Raw genomic sequence first — 24,012 nt, 5'->3', positions numbered from 1 at the left:
GCTGTGTGCAATCAGCACTTTTTTATTACTATTATTATTCTTGCAGCATCATCTCTTTTGAGATAAACACAGCAACCTTCAGGTACAGGCCCTGCTCGCCTCGGAGGACAGGAGGTCTTCCAGAGATGCATGCCACAGAGATGCTGGTTTCATCAGTCCCAGGTGGACAAGTAGGCAATTCCAACTCCAGAACAAGTCCTCCTGCAGCCATGCTCAGCTGCCTTCTGTATGGAGTGAACAGTGAGAAACCACTTCTCATTATGGTCTTCCAATTCTTGAAGGGAACGGATAAACAGGAGGGGAATGACTGTTCACAAGGGTGGATGGTGATGGGACAAGGGGGATGGTTTTAAAGTGAGACAGGGGAGGTTTGGGTTGGATCTGAGGAGGAAGTTTTTCATGCAGAGGGTGGTGAGGCACTGGCACAGGTTGCCCAAGGAGGCTGTGGATGCCCCATCCCTGCAGGCATTCAAGGCCAGGCTGGATGTGGCTCTGGGCAGCCTGGGCTGCTGGTTGGCGACCTGCACATAGCAGGGGTTGGGACTGGAGGAGCGCTGTGGGCCTTTGCAACCCAGGCCGCGCTGGGATTCTGTGATTCTATGAAGTGTTTGGAGAAAAGCATAGCTAGAGATGAACTAAACCCAAAAGCTCACATTCATGCATGTTCAGGAAGGGCTCTGGGCTCCGTCTTATCATGGAATCACAGAACATCCATCCCACGTTGGGATACTGACCCATAAGGATCACTGAGTCCAACCCTTGAAAAGGGGCAAGTGGTTTTGAACCTCATGCAAGACCCAGATCTAAAACTGGATCACAGCTAAACTGGGGATAGAAATTAACTGGCATTAAAAGCAAAACAAAACCAAAAATCCAAATCTAGGGTTCCTCAGCTCAAGGAAGGACAGCTCAGTAAATTAAGGCAAAATGCCATTTGTTTGATATTGCACTGTGAGTCAGTGGTCAGAGAAGAAAGTGAAAAGGAGGCAAGAGCTGGAGGAAGTCTGAAACAAGGCTTTGCACAGAGCGAGCTGGAGATCTGGGTCCTGTCCTCCTGTCCTGAAAAACTGATAGAAGTGGGAACAGAACAACTGCAACTGCCATTATGACAGTCCCTACAGCCTGCAAGAACATTCCACGGTTCAACCCCTCTTCATCCAGGCAGCTTTAAAAAAACACTACCAGTAAAACAAATGGAGCAAACAACAGCAACATTGGCTCATCACAAAACACCGGGCACTGAAAGAAAGTCGTTTCCTCCCATGATATGCATTTGTATCTGTTTGAAGTAAGCTGCCCATTCAGCAGCTAGAAGCAAAAGGAAAGCAGGAACACAACGTGTCTGTTGACCCACACAAATCGAATCACAGTCTAGAAAAACAACAGCAACAATAGCAGTGAGCCATCAGGGGACCGCTTGTTTTGAACAATACACAGGTACAGATGTGCACCAGCACCCAAAATGACAACAGCTGTACATGGTGCCTGGTGATGTTCAGGGTGATTATGAGGTGGAGAGATTTGACACTTAGCACAGGGAGAGACACCTGTCCGACCTGAGAACTGATTCAGTGTTTTGTGAGGATCACAGAAGCATAAAGCCCCAGCAGCTTTTGCAGTCTTTACATAAAGAGAAAAGGTTTTAGCTCTGCCTCAGCCACAGGGCGGGATCCCTCCTGGCACAGAAGCCTGGAGCCCCAGCACACCTGCATCAGCCACCCCATCTTTGAAGGCCTTCCCTATGGCTGCCACCTGCATACCAACAAATAAGCAAACCCTCAACCAGGCCTGAACTGATCCCATGCCATTACTGCACCCTTGACACCAAGAGATATTTTAAGACATGCAAGTGGCCTCTGAACATTGTTTCTATCAGAGTAGCTTTGATCAAATTTGTGCCACATTTCAATCACACAGAAGAAGAAAGCTCTCTTCTGTGCTTGAATCAATCCCTACTCTGCTGTACCAATATATCACTCCTGCAGGCATTCAAGGCCAGGCTGGATGTGGCTCTGGGCAGCCTGGGCTGCTGGTTGGCGACCTGCACACAGCAGGGGTTGGGACTGATGAGCGCTGTGGGCCTTTGAACCCAGGCCATGCTGGGATTCTATGATTCTTTGATCCTACCTGGATTGCAGATTTTATGGCACTTTTATTCCTGTATCAACTCTATCTGCACATTTCTCTCAAGTATGTCCAGTCTTGATCTGAATCAGAAGAAGAAAGTCTTCATTGGCTCATTCCAGTGGTTAGTGACTTTTACAGTTATTATTTAACTCATTTCCAATTCCACTAGAAATCCCATTAGAAATGAAATGAAGTTCCATTATAGCTGACCTTAACTAATCGTTAATAGCACTTGTTAGCCCTATATTTAAAAGCCCAGTACAGATACATTTAATAATGCAGTCAAATGACTTCTGCTGTTTAACATGAATGAGAAAGACCATCTTAAAAAACAGCAATCTTCACTACTTTGTAAATGTTAAAATTATTCTTCTCTTTCCCATTCTCTTTCTCTTTACAAGCAGCACAAGTTAGAAAATGCTACATGGATTTTGGCACCTTCACTGTTAACAGAAAGGGAAACTAAAGCAATACTTAAATCAGGCAGACTTCCTTTTGCTTCCCAGCAGCATCACGAGCAGGTATGACTTGCAAAATATTGGGGAATGGAGAATCGAGCCACGATATTTTTCTTAGTCTCAAAGAAATCAACATAAGTAAGAGAATCAATAAGAACAATGTAATGTTATTATGACTATTCCCATATATAATCTCTGCAAGTTTTATACGTATGAAGTTCAAATTTTACAGAATTTGAAGTAAAAGAGAATCCAATCAGTCTTGAATATTAAGCTTTGACCATTCTTGCTACATTTTGCATCAAGTAAGCACAAGTCAATGCCATGGTCTTCTGTCATCTGCCCCATATCAGGGACTATCAGGCTGCGTATTTAGAAGAGCAAATGATCACTATCTAGGCAACTTCATCCTTATGTGACACTATTTTTACCAAAGTAGCTACAGCAGGGATAGGTTCAAGCCCTGCTGTCCCACGGGTGCAAGTTAGCCATCACAACACAACTCTCCTGCAACGTGTTTCAATTAGTGCTTTACCTGAGCTTTACTCGTGGTGGCCAGAAATACATACAAAGGAGCTATTTCCACCTCGTGGCAATTAAGTACATGGCAGACAGCTGGAGAAGAACCTGAACTCCAGATGTACTCAGTTGTCTGGTAGAAGAAACAGGAGTCCCAAAGGACCAACATGAAATCGTGACAACTGAGACGCTGATTCATCTGAACTGACGAGTCTGAGTGCCCTGAGAACAGGCAGACAAAACAGCTGGAAAAAAGTCATTGCAGGAGATGCAAACCTTGAGAAGGAAAAAGAGAAGACTGGAAGAAGAGGATGGGAAAGGAGCTCTGGCTCAGCTCTGCCTGTTCCCAAAAGCAGTCAAACGTCCAGTTCTGCTTGGTCAGATTTCTTTTATGGCCAAGAAATCAAGATTTTCAGTACTTCACTGGGAGACAGCTGTTCAGCAGAGACCCATCCTACATTTCTACTCTAAATGGCAGTCAGAATGCCCTTCTGGGGATAGGGGTGAAGAACACTCCTTGCTCCCCAGTGTCTGCACATCTGCTTGAGGATTACATTCAGCATGATGTAGAGGAGGAAGTAAGCCCAGCACAGCCTGGCAAGCTTGCCATGGTCACTAAGGAGGCAGAAGAGCAAAAGGGTAACCAGGAGTCTGGGTGGTAGGCTAGGGGTATGACAAGGTCAAGTTGCAGAGTGTGTGTGGCAGGATCTTTTCAGATTTCAACTAGAATGGGATCAAAATAGAAATAAAAATCAGAGTTTCAACCTGGTGGGAACTGCTGCTGTTGCTCTGTATTAAGATAAAGAGCAGAAACAGGGATCTGTTCACTGCATGGAAAGTCAAAAATAGCAACATGGCAAAACTCTGCAGCAGCTCCATGCAGAACTCCCTCTTAGCTTTGGGTTCTCTGTGCCTCAGTTTCGTTTCTGAGCACACCTTGTCTTATGACGGTGTAGCCACACAATTTCCATAGTGCACCAGGGAAGTTAAACAAAAGAGGAATCCTATGTCAAAGAAGAGCTGCATCAGCCAAAGAACATTGCCATTAAATAGCAATATGCACAGTGGAGTCAACTCATAGACTCTGAAAAAGATTTAGGTTATCAAATGGGAGATTGACTGCATTCTGAGTAAGTTTGCAGGTGATCCCAAGCCAGACAAGACCATTTATCTACTCGAGGGTAGGAAAGCTCTGCAGAGGGATAGGCCAGATCAATAGGCTGCTGCCAGTTGCATGGCATTCAACAAGGATAAGTGCCAGATGCTTCACTCGAGTCACAACAACTCAACACAGTGCAAAAGTTTGGGGGCTGAGTGGCTGGAAATCTGCCCAGCAGAAAAAGGCCCTGAGGTGCAGGGCAACAGCTGCTGAGCATCAGCCAGCAGAGCACCCAGGGGGCCAAGAAGGCCAATGGCCTCCTGGCTTGTATCAGAAATAATGTGGCCAGCACTAAGGGAGAAGTCACAGAGAGACTTTTTCCAAGGGTAGTTTGTGACAGGACAAGGGAGAATGGTTCTTAATTAAAAGAAGAAAGATTTAGGTCAGATCTTAGCAGGAAATGCTTCACTGTGAGGCCCTGGCACTGCTGCACAAAGCTGAGGATGCCCCATCCGTGAAGGTGCCTGAGGAAGGGGTTGGAACTGGATGGGTTTTAAGGTCCTTTCCAACATAAGCCAACCTATGATACTAAAATCATGCTAGAAGTATGTGATGCTGATTAAATTCATCAGATCTACACAAGAAAAAAGAAAGAAAAAAGAAAAGAAAAAAAAGAAATCTTCACTCCCAGCTCCAGATGTATGTAAACAGCACAGTTGTAACACCTAGATGAGTCTTACTGCAAACACAGAAGTACAAACAAATGGGTGGAGCAAGAGGCAAGGAAGGAAAGGGAATGAAAATCTCTTTTGGACATTATCAGTGATAAATTCTGTTGTGCCAAACAAAGCCCTTGAAGCTATTTTCAGTCTGGTGCTTCAGGCACCCACTCTGATTTCCTGTTTCAAGGAACACAGATGGACTCTTCAGTACACAAAATCAGGACCCTCCTTATGCCAACAGGTTCTTCCTATGGCCTTGGAGAAGCCTGTACTGGAAATAACATCAATCACAGCTGGGATTAATTTACTGCTACCTTCCAGATAATGAAGAATTAGGTGGCATAGAAGCAGTAAGCAATACAGTTGCCCAAATGCTGACATCATTACTCCAAACGACCTTTACACAGCCTCCTTCCAAAGCCTGTTTGACACAGCCAGGTGAGTCGGTGCTCACATTTAAGCACAGCCGCATTTCCTACCGGCCTTCCTGGAAAAGATCCCTGTGTATTTTTGGGATGCTGTGTCAGCCGATCCCTGTGACATTTGCCACGCGTTCAGAGCAGCAGCAGAGCCATGTGCTGCCCATAGAAGTTTCCTGGGCACTCTTACAGGAGCATCACGGGGCCGTGACACACGGAGTGCGATGGGATGCCAGGGATGGGCAGTGAGCTGCCTGCTGCTAAGCACGGAGCACACAGATACCACAGCTCCTTCTGAGCAGCAGTTATAACAATGTGGAACATCACCAGCTCCTTGTGGAGGAATTAAAACCCTCTATTACCTGATTTGACGGCGCAGATCAAAAAAGCGGACGGAATGGAGGAGCTGGGAGGCAGAGCTCACCCGAAATCTCAGAAATCCTCAGGGTGAGGTTTCTCCAAAGACACAGCAGCCCAAGGTGGCAGGGAGAGCTACTGTGCTCCTGCCAAGTCCTTTCACATATTGACCTCCTGCACCGCTCGCTGGCTGCCCCTGCATTCCCACCAATGAGACTCTTGTCTTGGCACAAGACAAAACCTGCAGGCGCTCAGAGAGAAAGCAGACAGGCAGACATACAGGCTCTGCTTGTGTAACTCAGGCAAGAGCTTCTTTAGGGTATTGTTTTTCTTCCACACAAGGAAAAATAACCCACTTGTACTGTTAAAACATTCTTGAAGCAGCTCCTTAATTAACTGAATAATGCTTTTTCAGTAATAACAGGTTAAAGCAAAATTAGACCTTGCCATAGTGGATGGTTTTTTTTTTCCCTTAACTCAGTTCTTTTTATTATTTTATGGAAAATGCTGAATGAAAAGACCAGAGAAGCAAGCCTTGGTCCACTTCACTGTGTCTACAGTGGGTTGCTATTAGCTTGCTTGCTTCAATAGTACAATTCAAATTTAGGCAGCCTGACTCTCCTGTGCCCATTTTGTACATGTGCAAACACCACAGTCTTCAATGGGGTTAATCCTGATTTGAAAAGAAGAGAGCAAAATAGGAACTGAGCAAAAACTACATTGAAATCCTTGCAATTTCTTGCATGAAGCTCATAAAAGAAATGCAATCAATATTTTTTAAAAAAATTTCCCCCCACTACATATGGTGCTGATGTCTGCACCAGTAGTGAACCTGGCCTGGTTCTGTTACCTTGATAACAATGCACAAGGCCAGCACGTGAGGAAGGGGGAGATCACAGAACCACAGCATGGCCTGGGTTGCAAAGGCCCACAGCGCTCCTCCAGCTCCAACCCCTGCTGTGTGCAGGTCGCCAACCAGCAGCCCAGGCTGCCCAGAGCCACATCCAGCCTGGCCTTGAATGCCTGCAGGGATGGGGCATCCACAGCCTCCTTGGGCAACCTGTGCCAGTGCCTCACCACCCTCTGGGGGAAAAACTTCCTCTTCAGATCCAACCCAAACCTGCCCTGTCTCACTTTAAAACCATTCCCCTTGTCCCATCACCACCCACCCTTGTGAACAGTCATTCCCCTCCTGTTTATATGCTCCCTTCAAGCACTGGAAGGCCACAGTGAAGTCTCCCCGGATCCTTCTCTTCTCCAAGCTAAACAAGCCCACTTCCCTCAGCCTTTCCTCACAGCAGAGCTGCTCCAGCCCTCTGATCATCTCAGTGCCTCCTCTGGACCCCCCCCAAGAGCTCTGCATCTTTCTTGTACTGCAGAGATGTCCCTGAACTTTGGAAGGGATGTGAACTGTGGTGCCCAGCACCTGCTCAAGCAGCTCAGAAGGAATAACTGCGTGATCCTTAACAGCACAGATGTGTTCATATCAGCCTGCGGGGCGATAGATGAGAGCTGGAGAGGAGCACAAGCACGGTGCCTATCTGTTCTGCAGGGGTCTGCTTCTCTCTTGGAAGAAAAAAGGCTTGGCAAGTCACTTGACCAAAGTAACCAAAAATACACTGCTGTTCATCGTGGAGCACCAGGTGGGCTGAGCCAGTGTTCCAGTACCACTATTACTCCTTGTTTGCTTTTCTCTATTACTTCCTCCTTACCTAGAGAGTTTTGCTAAATGTAGTAGCAAATTTGTATGGGAGCCAAAGGTGACTTCATAACAGCCAATAAAATACTCGCAGTTTTTAACAAATAGAAATGAACTTTGTGCCTTGCAGACCTGCTTGTGATTTCCAGAACGCATCTCAATGGCCGCATAAACCACAGACCCTGCACTGTCCCAATGGTTAAAAGGGTCCTGACAACTTCTCTCTCCCTCCCAGTTAGGAAGACCAGCATGAGCTTTATAAACCCCAAAATTTGAAACTAAAATCAGTTCTTTTATCACAATGAATCTCTAACCTCAAAAAACACAAAACCCTCAATAGTGGGGAATGGCTGTATTGGGAGTCACCTCTTTATCTGTGCCTGCTTTTAAAGATACATCACAGCCATTCACCAAAATCCTAACCTGGGTTCCTTTGCAATCAATCCGTGGCAGAGATCATTAAAAAAATAACCACGGGATCCCAGAACATCCCAAGTTGGAAGAGACCCCAAAAGGATCCAAAGTCCAACCAAGGACCAACCTCTTATCTTTATAACAACCCTCTAGCGAGGAATGACTCTTTACAAACACAGCCTCAGTCCATCGCTGAGCCAGGCTGGGAGTGTTTCCCTGCATCCCACAGGCAGCCTCAAGCACAGCTCCTGGAGCCACTGCCCTCTGCTCCCAGTGCGTGGGACAGGCCGAGTCCTGGGCGTGCTTTATGGAGGGATGGCCTCGCTTAGCAGAGCCAAAGGTTGACTCCAGGTTCAAGGTCTTGAGAAGCCTCCTTGCTCTGAACCTCCCTATGTTCTGTGCATGGGTTTGGGCCGTGCCTGCAGCTCTGCGAAGAGAAGCCCTGCAGCTCTCGAGCAAAAACTGTTGCAAAGCAGCACTGATGAACCTCTCTGGGATATGGACTGCAACCCCATAGCAAGGACCGACCGCTGTGAGAGCACTACCACCTTCTGACCATCAGAAATACGGGTCATTATGTGTCATGCTGCAGAGCATTTCTAAAGCAGGAAGATTTATTTAGCAGAATGCACTTTGGACCGTTTGTGTGGCTTGTTTGCTCTCTAGACTGCACTCATCCTAAGCAATGCAAACAGACAGCTGTACTTTTGAGGCCTGGTTCTATCCTTTGTTTTCCATGTATACAACATCTCTGCCACCAAATTAACTTCCCAGAAATTTATCAGTACTCTAATACTTGAAATGCAAGGAACATACATCCAAAACCAGAGCGAATAAAGAGAAACCAGAAGAGTTCTCTGCTCTTCCCCTGTGTGGTGTAATGTTCTGTCTCAGTGCACATCTTTCCAAGGAGGGAGGCTGTGGATGCCCCATCCCTGCAGGCATTCAAGGCCAGGCTGGATGTGGCTCTGGGCAGCCTGGGCTGCTGGTTGGCGACCTGCACACAGCAGGGGTTGGAGCTGGAGGAGCGCTGTGGGCCTTTGCAACCCAGGCCATGTTGGGATTCTGTGATTCTTTCCAAAGAGCACCATTACACCCCAGTGTACAGGTGTGGGACTGCCAAAAGAAGCAGAGCACACCTTCCATAGGGTGTCACTTGCACTGGGCACATTGCTCTGCAGCACACCGGGGCAGCAGCCAGCCTTAGCAGAGCCAGCATCCCTCTTTGCCACACATCCCAGCCAGCTGCCACCCCCACCCCGCTTTATCCCAGCCCAGCTTTGGGGGTTTCACTCTCAGTCAAGCAGAAACAGCAAAGCATCTCATGCAGTTTAGGCTACAGAAGCACAGGAGGACAAACAGGGATGCAAGCAGTGAGGTGAGACTGCAGCTGGATCCTGCAACACACAGCCTCACTGCACCGCCCTGCTCTGCTCCCAGCCTCTGTACACACAGCTCCTGTTTGCTGCATGATAAAAAGGAAATAGAGCAATTGTGTAACACCTCTTCTTTTTTCTTTCCTCTTTAACCTGAGACACAAACTGCTTTTGTGAGAGGCTCTGAAAAACAGCCCTGCTCTGATTTATAAGACCCACTTTTCTCCTGGCCGTACGCACTGCCTCACACCTCCCCAGCCTCTGTGCTCCTGGCCATGGGAGCACTGGGATGCTGCTCTCACATAGGGCTGGGGGTGCTGCATGGGGCTGGGCACAGAGAGCCCATTGGGTCCCTTCCTTCTCGGGACGTTCTGTGATTCTATGAGTCCATAACCTTCAGCTCCGCTCGTTCCAACAATCCTTACTTCTTTTTCAGCTTCTGAGCTGTATGCTGTAAGGCTCTGCTCACACGCTTTGCTATTCGGCTTTTTAGACTTTTAATTAAATTAATGGCACCTTTCCAAAATGTCCAGAACTGCCATTTTTCAATCTAAATGGAAAGCCTCCAAAAAGACACCAATTAATTCTTCTGCTGCAGCTCAGCAAAGTGTGGGCTTTACGTGAGTCTCAATGCATTCCCCAGCATGCATTATGCAGGAAGTCCCATTACTGGAAATGTTCTCTCTGTGCTCATAAATCCTCAGGTGATGGCTCAGTTGGCTGCAGTGACAACTGCATGGACCCAGAGCTTCACCCATAGCACTGGGACATGGCCTGGACCTTAACAGCACAGGGACACAGTGGGCATGCAGGGGTGGATGGGGGTGGACTTGGGGATCTTAGCAATCTTGTCCAACCTAGATGACCCTGTGATGCCAGCCAAAGAACCTCAGCAAGCTATCAGTGAGCACACAAAGCTCACTTCAGGAGGAACAGCTTGGAGAGGAAAGGTATCAGGGCGGATGGAACCACACAGGGCCTTTTTAATACATGAAGCTCCACGCAATTATGAACCAGGAATTCCTGTCAAATCCCTGTTTGCTAAAGAAAAAAAAAACCACTTCTGTTCTGCCCAGGTCAGAAAGGCTGCACCTGAGCTGGCACATTCTGGAGGATGCATGAAATGGCCATGCATACATGTGTGGTATGCAGCTGACACTTCAACTCATCACCCAAGCCATCCATCAGGAGTGCAAAGCAATTAAGTACCCTTAGCTTGACAGAAGGGAGGAGCTGGAATTTGCTTTCCCAATCAGCCTGTGCTGTTTGCAAAGGGCTCCACACAACTCCCACCTGCTAATCACAGCCCCATCAAAGAAGGGATGCACAGCCAGCACCTGGTTTGACACAGGCATATCTCAGCTCTAACAGAGGCTTTGGAATACCTTTTGAGCACCCAAAAATCCAAACTCTTCACTCACAGTTTGCATGAAGTTCACTATTCATAACGTTGCATACACCACTGATTGTAGTGGGACGTTCTTCATGCAATGGCCTGGGTTGCAAAGGCCCACAGCGCTCCTCCAGCCCCAACCCCTGCTGTGTGCAGGTCGCCAACCAGCAGCCCAGGCTGCCCAGAGCCACATCCAGCCTGGCCTTGAATGCCTGCAGGGATGGGGCATCCACAGCCTCCTTGGGCAACCTGTGCCAGTGCCTCACCTCTGCATGAAAAACTTCCTGCTCAGATCCAACCCAAACCTCCCCTGTCTCAGTTTAAGACCATTCCCCCTTGTCCCACTGCCATCCACCCTTGTGAACAGTCATTCCCCCTCCTGCTTATACACTCCCTTCAAGTATAACCCAAGAGCAACAGATGTACACAAACTGAACTATTCTGTGGTCCTGTCACATCCCAGGCACACCCACTTGTCTATGTTTGCACTGAATCGGGTTCTGCTCCCAGTTACCCATATAAATAATCAGAATGGGCTTTGAGAACCGAGGGCAAAAACTGATTTATTACCCGTTTTTTTTTTTTTGTTTTTTTTTTTTCCTCCGAGGGGAGGAAGTAAGTGCTGCAGGCACTGAGCAGAGCAGTGCCCGCTGAGCTCAGCCCTGTGTGCTGGGAGCCCGGGTGCCCGCAGCCCTCACTGGGTCGCTCCGCTCCGCGCTCCGTTCCCATAAATGGAGCAGCACGTCAGGCTGGCCGTGAGAACCCCGCCGGGCTAAGAATAACAGGGCACGCTCCCGAGGAGAGAAGCGACAACAAAATCAAGGAGCTCTGCCTCTCCCTCGGCAACATGACCTAATTGGAACACCACGAAGAAGAAAGCGACGCGTGTTTGAGGGAGATAAGAGGTCGGGAATGGAAGTTGGACGGGCCGTTGGAGCCCCGCCGCCCGCCCGCAGCTCACCTTCACGAAGAGCTCGATGTCGGGCTCCTTCCCGTCCCCGTTGGCAGCGGAGGGCTCTGACATCTCTCACCGCGGGGCCGAACTCCCGACGGGGACAGCCGCGCTCCGGGGGGGTTTCCCTTCTAAAACATCTTCTGTGGGGAGCGGGACTCGAAAACAGCGCAGCGGGAGAGCCGGCAGGTGAGCGATGGAGGAGCGAACGGAGGAGCGGAGCGGAGCGCTGCCGCGGGGCTGCGGGGCGGCGGCCGCTGAGCGCAACAAGTGCGGCCGCGTGAGCGCATCTGTCTGAGAGCGGCTCGCAGCCCGAAATAGTCCCAGCGTGAAGCGGAGGGTGGGGTTTGGGCTCGGGGAGGAGACAGGCCGTGGTACCTCCGGCCCGGCTCCACGCCTCGCCCCGCAGCGCGATGGGAGCGGGTTCGGAGGGTGCGGGAAGCTGGGGTGGGGTTTTGTCCCTTCTTTTTCTGATGGGTGTTTTGGCTTTCGCCGTTCAAAACCTCAGTATTGCTATTGTTGTTATTGCTGACTGTCCCGGTGCGGAGGGGCAGCACTGTGTGCATGCAGCAAGCCCTATCCATAGAGGTATAGAGACATGGAGGAGCCCGGCTGATAACCGCATGTGGGAAGAGCAGCCCGGTGCTGCTGCTTCTGGGAGAGCTGAGTGGGGAGTGGGAATGGGGTTATGCAGGGGCACAAAGAGCTGCGGGGGGAACAGCGTGAGGGTGCCCCATGCCTTGGTTCGGCCCTCGGGCACAGTGTGGGGACAGCAGGGTGGTGGCACAAATGGGAGGAAACTTCTTTTGTAGATGCCCCATCCCTGAAGGCATTCAAGGCCAGGCTGGATGTGGCCCTGGGCAGCCTGGGCTGCTGGTTGGTGACTCTGCACACAGCAGGGGGTTGAAATGAGTTGTGGGCCTTTGCAACCCAGGACATTGTAGGATTCTAGAATTCTATGCTTCTTTAAGTTTCAGCTTCTGACTGACACGCTGCCCATCACCTGGTGTGACTCAGAGGGCACTGTGGTGACACAAATGACACAGGCACCCAGAGCGGGAGCTGACACTGTGGGGTGACACAAGCAAAAGGGCACAGCAGGGCTGAGTGACACCTCCTGCTCACTGCTGTCACACCCTCACAGTGTCCCTTGGGTCACAGCTCCTCGCCCTGTCCCCGCTCTGCTTTGGAACAAATGCAGCACAGGAAAACCCACTCTTATGGAATACAGCACGCAGCAGGCTCACCTTCCTTGCCTGACACCTAGAAAGCTTTTAGGAACGTTCTGCCAAGACTAGCAGGCTGTGGTTGCTCAAAGTGCCCCCAGCTGTGAGCTCCATGCTCAGCCCTCACTGCCCCGTGACCCCCGGTGCCACCCAGCACCTCTGCAGCACTGCAGGTGACGGCAATGGGGGTTCCAGCTGTGCGTCCCTGCGGCACACGAATGATTAACCAGGCAGTCTCGTTATGCTGCTGCAACTGTAATTACAGCACAATCAACAGGGTAATTAGTGTAAAAGTGTGCTTATGGTTTGTAGATCTAATTAGCTCTCATTCAAATAACTGGAAGGTTAACTGTAAGAGAATTAAGTGTTATTAGCCCTTTGATTTCAGATGCTTACATGTAATTCTTGGACTACGTACATTAATTACCAAACATTTATGGTGTAATTATTCTTATGCCCACAGGCAAACTTCCCAGGACATGGGCTGAGCACACTTACATGCAGCAAGAAGAATCACTGCACTATCATTATGGATTGCAGCTCTGAACAGCAGCCAATGCTGTAAGCACAGTCACTGCATCTCTAAAACATACCCCTAAGTCCCTCCTGTGGTCTGCACAAGAAGGAGCTTTGCTGAGCAAAGGATGCTCCATCCCTGGAGGTGTTCAAGGCCAGGTTGGATGGGGCCCTGGGCAGCCTGGGCTGCTGTGAAACGTGGAGGTTGGTGGCCCTGCATGGCACAGGGGGGTTGGAGCTTCGTGATCCTTGAGGTCCCTTTCAACCCAAGGCATTCTGTATGTGTGTGTGTTTGAGCAGGAAGGCCACTGGAGCCAGCCCTGCAGTGCACAGGGACACCACATTGCTGTCAGAGCTCAGAGCCCCGTCCCCTGGCCTTGGCTATGTGCAGGGATGGGGACATTCAATAAGAAGGTGACATCCCAGAACAACCTGGCTCACCTCAAAAAGCTGGAGCCCTTCTTTGTACAAATGCTGTGTTCTTGACACAGATTCTGAATTCTTGATCTAAAGTAAACACACCAGGAAGCAGAGTAAGAGGAAATATATACACGTGTAACACCTTGGGAATCCATTCACGCATTTTCTGTTTTGCTGCCATCTAAGATGGACTTATCACTTACATCTGGGTGCAACCTTTTTGACTAGAATGGTTATCACTGTCTGCACGGCTCTGTTCTGTGCTACGAAATCAGCTCTTTCTTCCATCAAATTGAGGCTAAGACACTGATAAATAATTCGTACACTCTCATTTTACTGCAAAGAATGAGCCGCTCCGCTTGGCCTATCGCTTTCTTGCAAGTCAGAGGCAGTGCAGGCTTTGAGTTACCCACAAGAACATGATGTATGAATTCTGAGCTCTCCATAGGCCAGGTCATTATAGTTTGAGGCTTATGAGCGATATAAATATGAGCACATCACGGCATGAATAAATGAGGACAGCTTCAGAAAAGGAGCCGTCACCTCCCCACGTAAGACCTCTATTGTAGGTGCCCCGATGCGCTATCAGCTTTCACTGCCCTGATCCAGCCTCACTTCCAGCAAAGATTTGTCCCCAGGGGGTGATGCAGAGGCCAAGCATCCCTGTAACTCTATCACGGAGCTCTCACCAAGAGGTATGGGTGGATCAGTTCTGAATTATGGTCACTTGCAACTGCGTCCATTGTGTGTGGCTATCTTTGGCAGCACTCGTTTAACAAATGGGAGCGACTTCGAAGCCAAAACTAAAAGGGATTAATGGAATAATTTTGATTTTCTTTTGAATTATATATAGCTGTCAAGCTCTTGCTTGACCTTCAGAGACATCCAGAAGGATTTGTCTCAGATATTTGGGGTCAGTGTGTGTTCTCCTTGCTGCCCAAGACATGTATGGATGTATGAAAACATGGAGGATGTATGAAGCACTTCTTAGCCTCAAGCCAGAGCTGGCTGAGCAGACATTTCCCCCAGCCCAGGGATGCACAACGCCTCAACACTTGTTGGTTTGGCAGAATGAGGAGGGTGGTGATTTTGTTCCCTCTTCTACGTCGTGCCATGCACAAGGACATAGAATCATAGAGACATTCTGGTTGGAAGTGACCTCTGAGATCCCCAAGCCCAACTCCAGCCCACCCCACTGCCCACATCCCCCAGTGCCACATCTCTAAGGTCCTGGGATCCCTATGGGGATGGTGCTCCCAGCACTCTCTGTGCAGCTGTGCCATTGCCCCATTGCTCCTTCTGAGAACAAATTGCTCCTGATATCCAACATGGAACAGAAGGTAGCGATACAACAGCTGTGCAGCCTGAGTGTCCCAAGAAGTGGGCAAAATCATGGACAGAAAAACTTGGCAGCCCCCTTAAAAGTCAATGATCAGATCTCTGACCATGCATCCACCCCCCAGGCACTAAAACCCTCTGTAGCCACAGGCTGCAGCAGCTCTCCTTTTACCAGATGATGAAGATGCATGAGTGCAGCTCCAATGGCTGCTGGATGAACTGCACTGTTCACCAGAAAGGCAGATGCTTCACCACTTTGCTTTGCAGAGCAAGTTCTAGGCCAGGAGCACCATGTCATTTTTCTTTATAATTGCATTTTCACATGGATTCAGTATCAAACCTCTCTGAAACACCAATAAATGTTAACAGTTTCGAGAGAAAAACTCACTGCTGTTCAGTGTGAGGAGGGATTTCATTAAGGATAATTATCTCAGCACTTGCATTCAGGCAGCCGCTGCGAACCACTCGTAGGGAAGGAGCTCTTAAAATGTACAAAACCATCTCCTAACGCTGCATTCAGTAAAAAGGCTTCAAGGGCACAGAGGTCTCTGCATTTTCTATCAGCCCCTGAATCACTGTTTCAATGCAAACCAGGAGATTCTTCTGAATGGGACTGGGAGACCTCTGCAAGTGGCACTGCGGGGGATGCAGTGGAGAGCATCACAGATTGCCCACAACTGTGGGCTTTGTGTAACACAGCAGATGAAAGGAATGGAGACATCCTTGGCCCCTGTTTTTCAAAATGAATCCTCTTAATATTACTGCTGTGGAGAGAAACAGCACCAGGTAAGCCATGTACCCACTGCTCACTGATGTCGCTGAATGAAAACTACGTGATTTTACTTACAGCTGCAGCGGAGCAAACAGCACATATCTCTGCCTTCATTTCCAAGTGTTCAAATGTGTATATGGTAAATAAGCACTTAGGTTCTTTCTGCTCACTTCTTGGTGTGCTTCTTGTCAGAAATTACATCTAAATTAACTATAATGTGAAGCAGATCCATGCAGCCAGGATGAAATCCCCCAAAGCGAAAGATTGGCACACAGCACTGCTCCAATCCCAATTAGTGCATTATTCGTGCAGAGAAAAGGTTCAAAATGCCACAGATCTCAGGCTGGGTTTCTGCTCCTCCTGGTAAACAAGTCTCAAAGATGGCACAATTGCTGCTGGAGATGTTTGTGCCTCGCTCTGATGTTTAGTGAACAATTTGGCTGAGAGCAAAAATTGCCTTCTGTGTCGATGCACATTACTCCTGCAAGGCGAGGCCTCTGCACCTTGCTTTGAGATTGTCCATGACTCAGAGCAGCTCCCGTGTTTGGAAAACTGCTGTTAGAGGCATTCAGCTGCACCAGCCAAACCCAATGTGCTCCCTTTGTGCACCATCAGGCCAAAGAGCAGGGCCTGTGGCTGTTGGCTCCGTGCTAAAGCCATCCCAGTGAACAGTATGGGCAGCTTCACAGCTCTGTAGCAGCAAATGTAAGCAGAGGCAGAGCCATACGCTGACCTTGAGCCTTGCAGCACAGTCTGCAACCCTCTCGTCCTCCTCAGGAAATTGCCCTCATTCATTTTTCATTTCACCTTTTGGTACTTCTGGGCTAAAGTTTCCATCAAGTTTGCCAGTGACCAAGCTCACTTACCTGGAGCCATTATTAAAAGAAGGGTGGTTTGGTTTTCGTTTCCTTCAGTGCAAGGGTTCAATGTCTTGAAGTACCTGATGTTGCCTTGGTTAGATCTCATTTTCATTTTTGCTTAAGGTGACATAAATGGAAGCAGTGTGGTCAGCTGGGCACAGACATGAACCCCTCTTCTGCAGCTGTGCTTACAGGTTGTTCACATTCCCTGGTGATAACTGCCACCATGCACAGGGCTTCTGAGGCCACATCTCTGCTGTGTGCAGGTCGCCAACCAGCAGCCCAGGCTGCCCAGAGCCACATCCAGCCTGGTCTTGAATGTCTGCAGGGATGGGGCATCCACAGCCTCCTTGGGCAACCTGTTCTGGTTCTGGTTCCTCACCACCCTCTGAGGGTCCCTGGATATTGCTGCAATAACTGGAAGCCACCCCATAGGTGACTGAATGGCCAAAGCCCAGAGCTGCCTTCACTGCTGTGGCCTCAGTGACAACTATCACAGAATCACAGAAAGATAAGATTGGAAAATCTTATCTAATCCTCTAAGATCACCAAGTCCCACCCCAACCCATCCCTGCTGTGCCCACTAACCGTGTCCCTAAGTGCCACATCTACCCTTTTACTGCACACCTTCAGGGACAGCGGCTCCTGAGAGATCTACATTAGATAGAAAAGTCTTAATGGGATATGGAGCCCTTTAGTTATTGTTAGCAATTTCAATCCATCCTTGGCCAAACTGCAAGTGAGAGCTTGATGCTGGACAAAATGTTCATGATGTGAGAAAGCCCAAGCTCCCTGGAGAGGATGGCATCAGTAAGAGGCTCTCAGGTTCTCCCTTGGATTCACACTAACACAGCCCCGTTGTGCTTAGAAAGGCAAAGAGTTCAGGAAATGAAGCCAGGTGTGCTGCAAAGAGGGATGGGATGGGAGCTGCCAGCAGCACGGCTCCTGCTGGCTCTCCTGACCACCACAGAAAATCTTTAATCTGTGCAATTACCAAACGAGCATCCTCTGCAATTATCCTGTTTGCTATGAGTATCGCTCAATTAAAAAATAAATTAAATGCTAATTGAATGTTCTTATGAAAGGGAAAGTGGCCAAGCACTTTTAAGTGACCTTTTCAGATAATTAAGTGTATCAAATCAGAGCTGAAGGCAAGTCAGCCAGGTCATCTGCCAGTGCTGCAGGATATGACAAAGCTATTATGTGCCAGAAAAAATAAAACAAAACCTATAATTACACTAAACAGGAATCCACCCAGCCAAATTCCATAGTACAAAGCTGCTCCAAATCAAAGCGGAGGACTCACAGCAACCAAAATGAATGCGTGAGGGAGTGGTTGCTGATAGGGCTGATACTGCCACCTATTTTTAGGGCTCACTAATGCTCTCCCTGATGACACTGCTTTCAGTTCCATGCAACTTCTGCCAGAAGTTAGGGGAGTTTTTCTTCTTTTTGCAGGGTGCTTTGGTCACTCACAGGTTTACCTCGCAAAGCATTCAGTGCTGAGAGAAGTGTTCCTGTCCCAGTGCCTGCAGCTTGGAACAGAAGGCAGCCAAAGCCAGAAAGGGAAGTGCAGGCACACCACCCCAGAGCCAGCAGCAGGACTAAGAGCAGAGTCCTGGATGCTGTAGGAGAGCCCCATAAGGATGTTTGTTTCTCAGAGCACTCAGAATCCCACAGCCAGACTATGCTCTTGATGCATATGTGTACATCCTCACACACAAATCACACGGGCATCCTTCAGGCACGCTTCCAAAGACACACCAATGGCCACCTGCAGGACAACCTGCCCTTGGACGTGATTTGTTATTTTTAAAACCAGAACGTGGTTCCTTTCCCCTTGAGTCACGCCTCCCGATGTCCTTCTTTGACAAGTTAATTGTTAAGGGGAATTAAGCAGCAGAAAGAGCTCCTTGGCACTCAGGAGCAGCGTCTCCTCCCCGGCCACAGCAGCCCGGTGCTGCCTCTGCTTTTATATCCGACTATTTTTAGCTGTTATCAGCTGCAGAGCCCGGGGGCCAATCAGCACCCAGTGCCTCCAAGGAACTCCTCTTGGTCCAAACTTCATTCTCTGCAATCTCTCAGGGAGGAGCCCAATGGCTGTGAATTTGCTGCCCTGAACTTTTGCAGGGAGTCGCACGCCAGGCACCTGAGTTACAGGAGCCTGACCCAGCAGAGACGAACCTTGCCCACCCTTGGTGCAAACAGCAAGAATTCGGCGTGCCTCGTTCAGCCCAGTGAGGTATGCAGCCCTGCAGCATGGCACAGAAATGAAACAGTCTCGGTGTGGTTTTTTTGTTGTTTCTTTTCATCTGAGGTGCTCTTTGTTATGTCATTTTGCAGCTATGCACAGCATAACCAGGAACTGCTGCTTGCTGACTGCTAACAAACCATGCGGCCACGCTGGAGAAAGGCGAGTGCCTCCTCAGCACAGGCCTCTAATGGATTAGCTTAGTGCTTTTTTCCAGAAATAGGACATCGAAGTGACTTCAGGCTTTAAGAAACTATTGGTGGGGTTATGCTGCTTTGATCATAAGGCGCAGAATAGTTTGAGCAGGAAGGGACCCCGGAGGCCATCAGTGCAGGCCTGCAGCGCACAGCACACCGCAGCTCCTCAGTGCTCAGAGCCCCGTCCCCTGGCCTTGGCTGCGTGCAGGATGGGGCAGCAGCACCTCTGGGCACCCTGTGCAGCGCCTCACCGCCTCACCGCCAGCGGCTCCTTCCTCACATCCACCGAAATCTGCCCTCCTTGGCTCCCAACCCTTCGCCCTCGTCCCGGCACGCGGACCCCGATGAGAGTCTGCCCTTCTCTCATACAGCCCTGCAGGCACCGCAGGCCGCTCTCAGCTCTCCCTGCTCCTTCTCCTCGTGACCCCAGGGCCATGTTTGTCTGCCACTTAGTGGCTGATCTAGAAATCTCACATCATCAAATGATTAACTTAGAGAATGCCACTGAGACGATCCAGTCCAACCACCAACCCAACACCAGCACACCCACTTGTGAGGGACAAGGAAAAACACGTTCTGACTCTGTGGTATGCCTGGTATGTCTCCAACACCATTAAACCTAAGAGTGGGCAGCTTCCCTAGGAAGCTGTGCTGTGCCCCAGGGCTAGCACCTGCCTTCTGTGCCCAAAGGACAATCACAGAATCACAAAATCACCAAGGTTGGAAACACCTCCAAGATCATCCAGTCCAACCATCCACCCATCACCAATGTTTCCCAGCAAAGCACGTCCCTCAGTACATCTTCATCTTCTGCCTCAACATGGAAACAACAGGGACAGTAAGCAGTTGAGATCGGCACTGAAGCAATTTTCTATCTGATAGAATCATTAAGAACACACTTCCATAATTTTATATGGATGAATCCCCAAATCGAAGCAATCTCCAAACCACACACATAGTGTACATGTCAAAGTATCTTAAATAATATCCTGTCCACACTGGTGAGGTTCAATACTTCTCACAGTTGCAGCATAAGTTCTCAAACTGTTTTCTCCAGAGCTTATCTGGAAAGGCTCCTGCTAACAGATGTTAAAATTAAGAAGAAAAACAAGACCTTTTTAAGTTTAAATGATTTCACCTGCTATTCTTGTTTAACAAGGAGCTGGCAGCATGGTTGAGACCAGCCACGTGCCATTCTGGCCAACAAAGACCTTCATGCAGGGAGGGGCACCCAAAGTATCAGAGCTACAGATAAGGATAATGGAGTAGAACTGATCCATTCTGTGGGCCACAGATCAGTGCTCCCCTGGTGGCCAGGTTTTGGAACCAAATCCTTTTTTAAAAAATCCCAGAATGGCATCAGTGTGGGTGGACAGAGATGAAATGCGCAGATATTCACAGGTACGATTCCGCTGCTGTTTTCTTCCCAAGCAATCCCTAAGCTACAGGGAGACAGCTGTAAGCGCCCGTGTGCAGAGCGAAGATCAACCTGAGTGCAATCATACAGATAAGGGAACAACTGTATCTAAATTCCACTTAGGGATCCAGATAGAAGCCCCTTGGACTTGAGAAAGTCAAAGCTCAGGACCAGTGAGTACACAACAGGATGGTGGAAATTAGAGTCACAGAATGACAGTGTCCTTAGCTGGAAGGGACCCACGAGGAACACTGAGTCCTGGTTCTGCACTGCACCACCCAAAATTCAAACCACATTTCTGAGAGTGTTAGGCCCTCTGCAGGCCGATGAGGAACCATTATAAAGATCTTAGGGAAAAAAGTATTGTTTCTGAAAGGAAAACAGGTGCCAGGATAAGTGAAAACTGGTGCAAGGAACCAAGAAATTAATGGATTTCTGACTAATTCTACTCTGTGTTTACATGGGAACATTTCATTTCAAACAGAATGATGTGTTTACTTAAATGATGGTAGGAATCTTAAGGAAGTTATTAAAAGAACCCTTTCTTGCTTCTTGTTTAGTCTGCCCACAGAAGCAGAAGCAATGGGGCACAGGATGCAGCTGTGAGAAGTGGCACCTTCCTGCAAAGAACGTGTGCAGAATGGATTTGCTTAGTTAGCCCAAAACCACCTCAGAAGGACTGAGCCTAAACTGACCCAAAAGTGCTGACTGAAGGAAGGAATGCTAGCAGGGCACGCTGGCACAAGAACAAGGACATATGAGCTGCACACAAAGAAGTATCATTTGGAAATTAGGTTAGGATGTCAAACCACAGAGCAGTGTCGCTCTGAAAAGCCTTCCAACCCAAGCAGCAGCACAGATGGACCCTGTTCTGTGTATGAGTTATATCTGACATGGTGAGGCTGGCAGTGACAGCCAAGGATGCAATTTCATGCCCCCAGAAGGTCTCCCCTAGATCCATGAGCTTCCCTTCGGTTACCAGGAGCCAATACAAATCCTCTTGGTGAACATGCAGATTTTCACCTTTCTGTGCCTCAATTGTACATACATATAATCAGGGAAGTAGTAGTCTTTTCTTGGAAGACTTGCTCTGGAGGTTTACTTCCTCAACACGTGTAGGTTACTTGGATGTGGCTGCATGGAAGCTGCAACAGACACCCAATTAACTCCTCAATGGATATTCTGCTTTTGGATTCTGCTTGCCTGTACTGAACCTAGACCAATTTCCTTCTTATCTGTTTCTAATTGTATCATACCATCTTCATCAAGGTCACCAGTGCTTAGCAACACTATCAGAGATGTACCAGCAGTAAAACATCAACAACAGTTGTATCACTTCTGATATGAAAAAGTTCACCCATAGGTTCAGCTATCAAAACCAGATAACGTGTCAATGACTCACACTGGAGTGATATACTTCCTCCTAATTTTTTTCCCACAGAAGGTAGTTCCATATAGGTTTGTAGTAAATTCAGCTGGCTTTTCTTTTCTACTCGAGTAGGATGGAAAGTATGAAACAAACATACATGGAGGTTGCTGTTAATAAAAAAAAAAAAAGGATGAGTTGCCTAGAGTTAAAAAGAAGAGTGCTGGTTCTTAGTGCTGGCTGTGAGCTCTTCTCTGCTCTCTGGCTGAGCTGCCCAACATCCCAAATCTGCTCACTGCTGTACTTCAGCTGCTGCTGAGTGCAGTCACTGCAAGAAGTGAGAAATGAAGTAGCCTGAAGAAATCAGCCTGGAGCTTGTTTCCAGGCTGACAAGGATGACAAATATCTCACCTAGGGGTACTTCTAATTTGTCATCCATGCTTTGTGTTTAAGCTGCTGCCGGTGGCATCCAGCCTCCTTGATTCCAGTGACCACCCACTGTATGCAGGGAAGGTTTATGGCTTGGTTTGGGGGCCTGAGTCTAGATATCCAGAGCCACAAGAGAGGCCCCAGGGTAGCTGAGAAATCCATAAAGAGATATGGGAGAGGATGCCCAGGAGATCCGTGGCCTTTTGCACAGGAAGCTGGAGGTCAGGAAGGAAACCATAAGGCACCTCAACCTGTGGTTGGAAAGCCTGATGAGATTGCTGCCCAACACAACCAGTGGGGCCTATGGAACATCCAACCATATCCTGCAGCTCGTGCCTACACCTGCTCACACAGGTGGACACCCCACTGCTCCATTTCTTTCTGTTGCAAAAGGAGCTTAGCAGTCAGTAGCTTATAGACACCTGAAGTCAGCTAGAGCCCAACCCAGCCCTCTGTCTATGAAGAAAACAAGGAGCAAAGAGGAAAAGCAGCTTTCTTCTCGTAGTTACCAAAATAATTTACACTTATCATCACCAGCTGCTCTGCAGGGACTGCATGTTGCTTCATCATTTGAAAACACTGGTCTCTGCAGAGCCAGTTTTTAGGGATTTCTTCTGAAATAAACAATTGCAAATAATACAAATCCCTCCATCTTGGGCAGAAGTCATTCCACGGCTGGCAGTGCTGCTACACAGACGTCAGGGATAGTCTGAATACAACAGTAATCAATCTAAAATCAGTCTTCTCATGTGTAACAAAAGGAACCAAAATGGCTGGAAAGAATAACATGGGCAGGGATGACAACCTCTATTTTTGAACACCTATGAGTGAGTCAAAAAAAGAGGAAAATATGCAGAAAAGAAGCAAGCATGTAAATCTCTTGGTAATCCTACGTGTTAGAGGACCAAGAAATATGCTAAGATATAGCACATAAAGCATCCTGGCTAGAGGCTTGGGTAAATGATAGGTTAAAGAAGCACTTTCTGCACTACTTTTTTTGACGCTGCCAAATACGTTGCCTATACCTGAAAACCAGAACAGAAGAAATGCATAGGAGCACAGGAGAGGGTCTGGAAGAGGTCAAAAAACAAATCAAAAAGCCCACAGCACACCAAATCACTCCAAGCCTACAAGTCATAACTTGAAGACAGGCTGAAGGAATTGCACTTCTTTTGCTTAGGAAAGAAAAAAAATGGAGGAAATTTGTTATGTTTTCTAATACATGGTAACCCATTTATTAAAAAAGAAAAATAGCATGACGGAGAACAAGGGAATTCTAACAAAGGCAAATATTTTCCCCTGCAAAAAAATTAAGCATTCACATCATCACAGAAGGGTTGAGGTTGGAAGGGACCTCTGGGTCCATCTAATCCCAGTGCCCAGCACCGCAGCCAGGGGCTGTGGGAGATCCCCAGTGAGGACCCCCTCAACTCCTCCCTCCCTGTGCCTTGGGCTCCACTCTGTGCCCCCTCCCAGCAGAGCTGCTCCAGGCCCTCCATGTTCCTCCCCAGTACTCTCCCCAGCACCCCCATATCTCCAGTACTGGGAACACTGGCACAGAATGATCAGTATAAGTGCTGAATCTGCATCTCTGAATGTTTTCGAAGTCCTAAAATCATCAGAGATTAGAGATATCAGCATTAGAGATAACCCAGATAAGACTGAAAACAGGAGGACATGTCTTA

At 48.3% G+C, this 24,012-nt stretch overlaps 1 protein-coding gene and 1 long non-coding RNA gene across 4 annotated transcripts in view; one reads left to right on the top strand and one right to left on the bottom strand.

The window, feature by feature from the left end:
• LOC128086017 (uncharacterized) overlaps positions 1–24,012 on the top strand; it is a 382,551-nt gene that overhangs the window by 343,094 nt on the left and 15,445 nt on the right. The window lies entirely within an intron of this gene.
• CLIC5 (chloride intracellular channel 5) overlaps positions 1–24,012 on the bottom strand; it is a 61,536-nt gene that overhangs the window by 36,325 nt on the left and 1,199 nt on the right. The window contains exon 1 of one of the 2 annotated variants that reach the window (XM_052693106.1): positions 11,545–11,840. The exons of the other annotated variant lie outside the window; for it this stretch is intronic. Within the exon in view, the coding sequence (XP_052549066.1) occupies positions 11,545–11,607 (63 nt within the window). The 5' untranslated portion in view covers positions 11,608–11,840. Of the gene's footprint in view, positions 1–11,544; positions 11,841–24,012 lie in introns of those variants that run through there. 2 annotated transcript variants of the gene reach the window in all.

This window comes from Tympanuchus pallidicinctus, unplaced genomic scaffold (genome assembly GCF_026119805.1).
Source record: "Tympanuchus pallidicinctus isolate F22 unplaced genomic scaffold, pur_lepc_1.0 scaffold1, whole genome shotgun sequence".
NCBI lineage: Eukaryota > Metazoa > Chordata > Aves > Galliformes > Phasianidae > Tympanuchus > Tympanuchus pallidicinctus.
Note: the sequence above shows the minus strand (reverse complement) of the source record. Positions and strands in the feature narration are given on the sequence as shown.